At 51.6% G+C, this 10147-nt stretch overlaps 1 protein-coding gene across 1 annotated transcript in view; it reads right to left on the reverse strand.

Annotated features, from left to right (window-relative positions):
• The window catches only part of LOC104514665 (beta-1,4-N-acetylgalactosaminyltransferase 3-like), a gene marked incomplete at its 5' end in the record, with an annotated part of 13854 nt that extends 4462 nt beyond the window's left edge, over window positions 1–9392 (reverse strand). The window contains 10 exon segments of the mRNA XM_010158409.1: window positions 1–57; window positions 1538–2525; window positions 2979–3055; window positions 4424–4524; window positions 5411–5520; window positions 5916–6059; window positions 7825–7891; window positions 8298–8376; window positions 8908–8975; window positions 9292–9392. The exon segment at window positions 1–57 is cut by the window's left edge and continues 7 nt beyond it. Of these exon segments, the coding sequence (XP_010156711.1) occupies window positions 1–57; window positions 1538–2525; window positions 2979–3055; window positions 4424–4524; window positions 5411–5520; window positions 5916–6059; window positions 7825–7891; window positions 8298–8376; window positions 8908–8975; window positions 9292–9392 (1792 nt within the window).
• Window positions 9393–10147: the final 755 nt, after the last annotated feature.

Raw genomic sequence — 10147 nt, forward strand, 5'->3', positions numbered from 1 at the left:
CCCCGCATGCGGTCCTGGCGCTTCTCCACATTCACAATACGCTGCAGCTGGAACCGCCTGCAGGAGACACAGCTGGGGTGGGCACGTCCCCCGTACACTCTCTCCCACTTCCAGCCCCTCCCGCTCTACCGGGCACTTTCCTCCTGGCTAGCAACAAACCTTTTTGTCCCCAGCTTCTCTGCACCACTTCCAAATCCCATGGGAAGGTTTAGCACCTGTTTCCTAAATCCACAAGCATGTGGGATTAGATCTGGGATTTCAGCCAGAAGAAAATAGTTGGCAAGGGAAATGAAATAAAGGTGACACAGAAAATAACAAGTGTGTCTGAATGATCATAGGGCTGGTAATAGTGAGTGTATTCAACACCTCCCACAGCGATCTTGGCACAAGGAGGATGTTTGGGCTAGTGAAACTGGCTGATGACAGCTTATCAGCCAATAACGTGGAGTAGGACTGAGCAATAGTACAATAAAACTGGGGTGAGCTGTAGGTTCAGAACGGTCAAAACAGGATGAAACGCCAGGTCATGTCCTTTCAGATCATAACAAGAGTTTCTGCAGTAAAATGGACACTCATCAGTTAAAAATGCTGAGAAAAGCTTGCGTGTACTCATCAGTTACACCATGACTGTGACTGATGTGACCCTGAAAGCACAAAAGAGATCTTGAGATGTAGCATGAGACCTACTTCCAGCAGGGACTGGGAACTAGTAACACCCATGCTATAAAACACCCAGAATACTGCTTATTTATGTACAGGAAAATTAACCCAAACTGAAACCAGCATGGAGAAGTAAAGTTATGGAAATAGAGGCCAACTCAACAGATGGGTCAGAAGTTGGATTGTTCAGCTTACAGAGGCTCAGAGGAGGTACATCTGTTTGTCAGAAAGACAATCAAGACAGCAAGACTTGAGAAGAAAAAAAAAAGTCAAGACATAATAAAAATGTAATACCAGCAAAACCTAATCTTCAGCGGATCATCAAAGAAATGAAGAGCTGAAACATCTTCCCAAATCAGTACTAGGCCCTAGAAGTCTAGCTAGTTTTAAGACAGAGGCACACACATTCAGATAACAGTGTTGTTTCTGAGATCAGGGTACCGATCCACATTCTCTGGTAGGTCCCTCTGGTCCGACATCCCAAGTGATTCACAGGCTGAGATGCAGCAGACATCAAACCACAGGCACAAGGAGCTCCCACCCCACTTCCTATCAGCAGGGTTTCTTAATCTTCAGCTGGTAAAATGCTCCCACGTGCCCTCAATACTACAGTGGGCGAGGAGGAAGCCAGCAAAAGGCCAGCGATGCCAGCTGGACGGAAATCTCCAATCTTTCACGTTTACTGCCACCAGCTGTCCGAGGGTGATATTCCACCCCCAGACACTGCTGTCTAACAATTCATGTTTCTCAGCCAAAGGAGGTGTTTAAGGCCCAGGTTTTAACAAAGATTCCTTGCCTAAACTCTTATTTCCCACATCTAGTTTATCCTCCGATTCCCACTAGCTCCTCACCCCTTGGTTTTTACACTGTGCCTTACCCTTTACTCTTCTGGTTGAGCTTTTTCAGGAAGACATGTGTGACTTCCAGGGCCTCCCTTTCTTTTAGCAGCAAGTTTCCTGACGTGTTGCATTTCAGGTCAATCCAGTCTGTGCGCAGCATATGGAAGTCCAGGTTGCTCGTGCTGAAGGTCTGCTCCCAGTTCACTGCCTGGTCGAACACAGGTACGTAATCGAAATCCTCCTCATCCTCCTCCTCTGGCTCCCCATCTGCCTCTTCCTCTTCTGCTGCCGTGGGTCCAGAGTTGCCCTTCCCAGGAGATGCCACCTGTGCCTCTGCCACGTCCCCACCATTGGCCGCCTTCTGCTCAGCGATGTAGGACTCCACTTGGTTCAGCCACTGCGGCAGCCCAGGCTGTGGGCTGGCCGAGCTCCCGGTACCTCTGCTGGCTCTGCCAGAGACTGGGCCTCCTTTCCCAGCTGGCACGGTGCCTGCTGGCTGCAGCCCATCCTTAGCAGTGCCAACGTCTCCCTGAGGTCTCACCCCTTTGGGAATCATGACCCCTGAGTCCCTGGGGCTGCCAGGAGGCTTCTGCCTTTGAGGCAGGGTCCTAGAAGGGGGGTTCGCCTTTTTGGCAGGCGCTCTCCTCTGGACGTCCCTGGCGTGCTGCGGAGGGCTTCTGGAGTTGTCTTTGACGCCAGCTTTTAAACGGGATCTCTTCGTTATTGGATTCCCCTCTAGGCCAGCCTGGCTGAGGCTTTGATTGGTAGGGGCCAGCATGGCTGATCTGACAACAGACCTCTTCATCCTTCTCCCCTGTAGCCCCTCTCCTACATCACCCTCCATCACTGAGAGAAGCCGACGACGCTCCCGAAGGGAATAGCCCTCGCGAACGTTATCGCTGCCCACCATGCTGCTGGGTGCGTTGCCAGCCAGCTCTGCTCTCCCCATGCCGAGGTGCTCCGTGCCAGGACTCTCCGTGTCCTGCTCTGTGTACGGCAGGTTGTCCAGGTTTCGCTCCTGGGAGCCTGCAGGAGTAACCACAGTTATACCTCTGGCATCCTCCCGCTGCCTTCCCTGCTCTGACCCAAACACCCATCCTACCAGGGCAGCTACTTCTTGCCCGTCTATCCTGTGCAGAGGGATGGGGATGCTCTCGGACACAGAGGCTGTGCTCGTGCCGGTACCACCCTCTTCAACACCTATTAGCCAGCACGGACTACAGCTGAGCTAAGCTGCACCCCTGAGAGGTAACGGTCACATTGGCCACTACAGCCCACTGTTTGGTGACCTCCCAGCCTGCCCTGAAGAGAGGTGAACACGGCAGCAAAACCCTCCTCCCAGGCACAGCAACCTGGCAGAGAAGGGCCGTGACTTGCTTGGTATGGAATGTCAACAGTTTCTTTCAGCTGATGATGGAAGATCATGCACAAACGTGACAGATAAAAGGATCCTCCAGGCTCTGATGTTAGTGTCCCTACCTGGCTGCTCTGTCTTTTCTCCAGAGTCCAGGCTCTTCTCTGGCCGGTCCATTTTCATGTACTTGTAGAATCCAAATCTGCAGAGGAAAGGGTAAAACACAAGTTTCAGGAAAGTTACTTTGCTGTCTCCAAATAAATTATAGCCACAGTTTCAGAGGTGATGGTCCATTACTCTGATTACACCTACCCAGCATCTCTAAATCCTCCTCTCTTATCATCATCACCATCTTTCACACCTTTGGGCAATCAGATCTTACTCTGCACTGTCAAAGATGTCCATTTTTCTTGTTTATCATCACAGTCTCTCAGGCACTTTCTCGCAAGTGCAGGAGAAAATCCCAACACAAGTACCCTGAAACACTTCTTCAGCCTCCCTTAACCTGCTCCTTAACGCTCACTTGTGATGCAGTGCTCACAGACTCAAGCCATCACGCTGAAAAAGCGGATCGGGCAGGTAACGGCAATGATCTCCCTTTCTCCTCTCATACCACCACCGTCTCTGTGCTGTCCTCACGTACCTGGGTTCCCTCGCGAACTTCAAGCTTTTGGGAGGGATTTCCAGGACTGTTTCCCTCCACATGTGCTTGATGCCTAGCACAATGGACCCCCAGTTCCCAAATCTTGTCACAATACAAATGAATTGTCAAAGCAATAAACCTGGGTGGCACCTTCCAGCCCACGGCAGCCACCTTCTCCATCCTTCACTACAAACCCCAGTCCCAGGAGTCCCCTTCCAAACCTACAACACAATCTGTTGTTCCAGCCCTCAGAGTAGTCCTGTAGGGAGGAAAAAGATCCGGAGCACAGGGAGAAAAGTGACTCTTCTTATCCTGCCAAAAGGTCCCCCTGAACGGAAGGGAGCACTCACATGAGCCCATGGCAGGGGGCTGGAACTAGATGATTTTAAGCTCCCTTCCAACCCAAACCATTCTGTGGTTCTATGATTCTACGAGGTATCTGCCATGGCAGGGGCAGCAGGCGAGTGGTAGTCCCCCCGCAAGGCCTCTGCTGGGAGCTGGACCCCATCAAAGATGACCAACACCAGCGAAGATGACAGACACATTTATTCCCCCAGAGAGGTGCCTGGTGGTGAGCACGGTCTGGCTTTCACAGCGACAGCCATCAGGAGGTTCCAGCTGCTGGCAGGCAAATTTTGCTGGAAATCCATTCCCTGAGGTAGTGGGACAAATGGGCTCTGACCCAGCTTCCCAGTAAATAGCACAAGAAAAGCAGCAGCATTTTCCCTTTGAGACCTAAACTTTCCACTTCAAGCAGCACAGGTTATCAAAAGAAACTATAAATGCTTTAATGTTTTGCGAGGCCCAGGGGATCTGTAAGAATTAAGAGAGTGCTACAGAAAAAGAGTATGAAATTCCACCCCAATGCCAGCCTTCAAACCATCTCCTCCCTCCCCAGCTAGTAAATCCACATTTGCAGCATCCTACCTTTCCAAGTAATAAGGGTTTTCCTGATAGAAGCATTTGTTGTCTTTCTCCATGTGGCTCAGGCGGCTGTAATCATTCGGATAAACAAAGGATAAATGAACCTGGGAGGAAGAGAGAAAACCACAGTAAACCCCTCAGAAATGCCAGCTGTCAGTCCTGAGGTGCACAGACACAGCTGCAGGGTGACGGCCCTTTTGAGGGGGAGCAGGGATTGCCCATTAACTATTCTCCTCTCCAAGGCACCCAGTATCTGGCTGTGAGCATGGAAAACAGAAGGAAGCATGCTGGGATGTGTGCAGGGGTGTGCATTTTTATCTCTCTCTCGGTATCTGTCTGTCCAGCTCTGTAACTGAGAAAGAACTAGCTGGGAGGGGGTGAGCAAGTCCTCCAGAAGAAAGGCAGGGGACCACAGGATCCCAGAAAGCGTGTGGGAAGACCTCCAGGCAAGGCGGAGGGAGCCAGGGCCACCCAGGATGCAAGTCCCCCAAGGAGTGTAGGCTTGCACTGGCATCCAGGGAAGGCAAACTGTGCCGGTGACCTGTCCCCAGCAGACCTCCGTGTCTGCTCCGCAATACAGGGGATTAATCCCTGCTACGCTGCATGCCCCACGAATGTGAACTTCCCCTCAAGACCAGTTTCAAGCTTGTCAGGGGCTTTAGTAGCCCACAGAGACTACAGTTCATGCCATGGAGAATAAAATCCTTGGCCATTATGAGGCTGTGTGTGAAGGCAAGCTCAGCTGTTTGGTCTGAGGGACTGCAAGACGCACGCACTCGTATCCCAGTGAGACCCATGAGCAGTCCGTAGCAGCCCGCTCCCATCTCTCGGTGTTGCCCTCTGGGATGTCCTGGGATGCTCGGACCTGAACAGCAGATAGACCAATCTGCCTACGAACTTCAGATCGGTGGAGGCCCATGGCTACCGGGGTCTCCCTCCTTCCTCCCTGCATCGCCCTGGTCAAGTACTTGCTCAAGGAATAAAACTTACAAACTGGAGTCCCTGGTAGCGCTGCAGAGGAAATCCATTCACCAGGTAGCTGGGTTTGTACGGGCAGTCTGGCAAGGCTCGGCGCAGGTGAGACTTGCTGAGCAGAGGCACTGAGAAGAAGGAGGAACATGTAGGCAAGTGCTGCTGGAGGAGCCTTGCCGCAACCGACGCACCAGCTCAGTTACTCCTGTGCTGGTATCACCCACCAAATACTAACAGATACAGAAAGCAAACCACCTTGCACAGCTCTTCTCTTTGCAGTGCTCTATGGCGCTTACACTACAATATTACGCCTGGGGTTGTCGTGTGAGCTGGTTGCCATGAAAGAGAACCCGGGTTTAGTCTGTGTTTTGTCTCCTAGAGTGACTGATACCGTGCGCTGCCCCTCTCTTCTGCACCATGGAGAAAAAAGAGTGGCCTCTGACAACCGTGGCGTAGGAGGATCAACTTTCTCACGTGCTGTGACAGGCGGCAGCTACCTCCTCAACTGCTCTGCAAGTCTTACCTTTGTAAAGAGTGTCCCGGGGGTCAGGCTTCAACATGTCAGCGGGGTGAGCCTTGCTGCCTGCGCCATCAGCAGGCCAGCTCGCACGACTGGCCAACGTCCGCGGGATATGCCCAACCTCATCCATCTTTAAAAGCGTTTCGTCTAGAAACCAGAGAGAAAACGGAAGGGAGAGGAAGGGCTAATTCCTCCCTTGTCCCAAAAAGTGCCGATCTCCAGTGTCAGCCCCTTCCAAATGGCAATGCATCCTTGGTGCTAATGCTGTCTCTGACATAGCAGTGCCTAAATGGTGGTGATCGGGAGCTTTACTGCAAAGACACCGTGGGAAGGAAAGGCTTTGACTCAGAAAGCTGGAAATACAGAAGCTGTGGGGTAGGAACATGGCTATCACTGCGAGCAACCACACACAGTGATGAGCAACAGAGAAAAATGTCCTCCTGCTTTGCACACACCAGCAGCAACGTGCTGAAGAGGCTCCACGCTGGCAGGAATTACAGGACACTTCTGAATCATTAGTGTTAAATTTCCTTTTTAAAAGGAGATGAAAAAGATGAATGGGAGGAGAAACCTGAGGAGCAGAGGTTGCTCCTGTGCTCAAAAAGGATCAGGACCCCAGGGTGAGACCTTCAGCGGCTGAGGAAGACTGTGTTCCAGCAGGAGAATTGACCCACAGTAAGCCAGGAGCAATGGAAAGCTTAAACTCAAGACTGGGTACTGGCTACATTTTTTTCTTGGGTGCTGCTTCTAGACGAATTCATGTCTCCAGGGATTTTACTCTGAGGTAAGGGGAACTGAATCAATATCCACGAGGGAAAGACAATATGCTGCCAAGAGCACTGGGGTTAGTGTTAGCAACTTCTGGGTACTGAACAACATGGGAACCTAGAAGGAATGGGATTATAAGTGACACAACCAAAAGCTGTATCCCATGGAAAAGGGAAACACTGTATGGACAGAAGGTGCCAGATAAAGATGAGACTGCAGCACTGTGCCCAGCTGGGAAGAGATCTTCTGGGATAAGTCTTCCCTATAAAAGGGAATTAATGAGAAAAGAGCAGAAGGAAAAAGTAAGGGGACAGAAAACCTGACTGAAAGCCTAGTTTTGGCCAAATGGCAGGTTTCAGAAAACACAGCAGCAGGTTGTAATCCAAAACACAGCAAACGTCTCAATTATACCAGGGAGTCTTCCATGGGCAAAAGTGTTGGCATGGAAAAAAGCCCAGAGATGTTGGAAAGCAACTGTGGTAGATATGGGAAGGGGGAATGCCAGCAGAGGAAAGCAATGCTGACAAAGCTCAATAAAGGTAATAGGACCACAGGGCTCCTTAACTGATAAAGGCACCACCTGATGTGCTACGAAGGGTTTACAAGGGTTGCAATCCAGCAATAACTTGAAGAGACTCAAGGCTGACACAGAAGACAGCAGCATCTCCCAGCATCACTAGTGTATCCCATTGTGTCCAGCATCCAGAGCAAAATCTCCTGGAAGTGCTCCAGTGGCCCCTTCTCTGTGGTCATGTCCAGCTGCCAGCGCAGCCCAAACAGTTCCCATGTTATGAGCCCTACGTTCCCCCTAGCCCTCTGGGCAGCAGGTGGGCAACCTCCATCCCGTGTTACCCACACCTGGAACAATTTCCCTCATCCTTGCAGACTGTCTTGTCTATCCTTCCGCACTGACTCCAGATTTCCGTAAAATAATGTTCCAAGCCTTCTTCCAACTCTCCTGCATTTAATAATGAGTCACACCCTCGTCCAGAGGTCTCTCTCCTGACCTGTCTCCACTTCTTTCTTGCCATGACCTGTACACATGGTATTTGCCTGGCCAGACTGTGATTCATGGCGAAACACCAATGACACATTTTGGAAGAATGGGGAGGTGCTTGAGGAAACCTGTGCTGAAGATACTTACTAGCAAAAAGGGAGAGGTATTGGGAGTCAATGACTTTGAACTTCGCTTCTGGGTCATTCAGTCTCCACTGGAACAGAGAAACACATTGAAGTGCTTACAGAGTTATGCGAGTCTGAACAAAAAGAACAGGCATAGCCTCGCAGTCTCCTCTTTCTCCATACCACGACTGAGTTTAGCTAGCAGAAAAAGACTGGGAATGAGCCGAGATCCCCCAGGACACATCCAAAGCAGGAAAAGACCAAGAGCTGCGACAGGGACCAGACAGAGCAGAACTACCCCGAGCAAGCGGAGGAAAGTGTCCTGACGTGTGGCCAGGACTATCCCACACAGAATTACACAAGAGCCCTGGGAGGGATTAGATACCCCTCATGCCAAGGGGAGCCGGGGCCTGGGAAAGGAGGGAAATGGCTACAAACATCATTCCCAAGCTCAGCGGGGACGCACATACAGCACGGCCATTCGCACAGACTCACTGCGACTTCCACGTGGTCTGTTCCTCTGTCATCCTGCTTGTGCAGTACCTCAAAGTAGTACCTGCCTGCAGCTGACAACCTGCGAAGAACAACGCGTCTGTCACCACGAGCATCCCGTAACGCTCCTTAGCTTGTCAGCAGACAATGAGTGGAGAGCAGCCGCACCCACAAACAACCTAATTCTCGGGGTGAGCAGGGTTAGGAGTGCCAAGCAAATCCAGATGCTGGCAGTAAGATAGGTAGCTTCCCTTGCACACCTGGAGCACTCCAGACCCTTCTCAGTTAATTCTGAACAGCTCCCTTTCAGTCTTGCCTGCTGGCTTTTGGCCAGTGGGAAACCTGGCCAGTTCCAAGGCAGGAAACCTGGGTTACAGTTCATAAAGAGGAGTTTGGATTTGCTGGTGGCTGCTTCCCCCAGGGAAGGAAAATTCAGTGATGGATTCCTGCAGTAAACCAGCAAAGCAACTGGCATGGGTGTGGATGTGTCACTTCAGCTTTGGCGATACCCCAGAGTAATCCCTTTCTCTATATTGCTTCGGAATGAGTCGGGGTTCTTTTTCTTGCCCCTGTGATTTCCCGGCCGAACGCAGCGGTGGCTCTGCTAACTCACCTCACCATCTTTGACTGCTGACTCTGAAACTTCCCAAACTCCCCTGGCGCAGTCCACTCCTTCCCTGTCTGTCAAAAGACAGAAAATGCTCTAGTTGAGTTTCCTCACGGTTACTGTGCTGGAGCAATAGAGAGGGAAAATTGAGCTACTCCTCCCAGTAAGTCACAACCTGAGACAGATTTAAGTCTCTTTTAATAATGAACCTGGGGCTCTCAACACCTGGCTTTAGGTGTGTCATGTCGTATCTGTCCGGCATCCGTGGTGGAGGTGCCTGTAGCTGGGCAGAAGAAACTTGGCTAGTCCAAGGAAGTCCGTAGGACAGGTCTCCGTCCCCACAGGAACACTGAAGCTTTGCCAGCAGAAGCCATGCAGCGTGCACTGTACCTTGCCCACACTGGCCAGCAGCTGGAGACCAGCAGTCTTTTCATCTGGGCTCAGCCAGAACTCAGCATTGTCATCCGCAGCAATGGCAAACTGAAACTCGCCTGTTGAGAGACGGAGGGAGTGAGCAGGGCTCTGGGCTAAGGGCTTGTGCACACAATGGATTCTGCTCCTCTAAAATGCTGTCTTCACCCTTTTTTCCTAGTAAGACCATACCTTCCCTTTTGATATTGCGCCCCACCACGCTGAACCTCTCTGAATTCTTGTGATGAAAACCAGAACATTACAAATGCAACCAGTTCACTACCCCTCCTGCACTGGCTTCACCTAACGCCTACCCCGGAAAGCCAACAGTCCGTGTAAAGTCTCCCTGCCTCCCTTTTTGTTTCCAGAGCAAATTTTTGTGTGAGAAGCTGTGTTTGGATGGAGGAACATGCACACGGAGCCACAAAGGCAGACTGAGGCGTCGGAGTCTTGCCGTTCTGGCTGGGGTTACAGGGGTGGCACTCAGGGGGACCAGGAGACGGGGGTGAGCGCTAGCAGGCTGCTCTGGGCAGAAGCGTGCAGCTGGGCCGTAGGGATGTCAGCTCTGTCAGAGGGCACTCACACGCCCGGGGAGCAGCAGGAACACAAACCACGTCACGTACAGTCCTGCGCACATGAGCAAGGGAGGAAAAGCCCAAGGGCTGCTCGTGCCCACGCACACGCCATGGGGACATGTGTTCACGACAGCACTGCTTTTTATCTAGCGCTTGCCATCTGCTTTCTCCTGTTCTTCTCCTTCCCACCCCACGGGGGAGGCAGATGTGTTTCACCCACGCCAAGGCCACGGCCAGTCACGCACAGAGAGCTGGGCAGC

Source organism: Eurypyga helias, unplaced genomic scaffold, assembly GCF_000690775.1.
Source record: "Eurypyga helias isolate BGI_N326 unplaced genomic scaffold, ASM69077v1 scaffold18979, whole genome shotgun sequence".
In the NCBI taxonomy this organism is placed as follows: Eukaryota; Metazoa; Chordata; class Aves; order Eurypygiformes; family Eurypygidae; genus Eurypyga; species Eurypyga helias.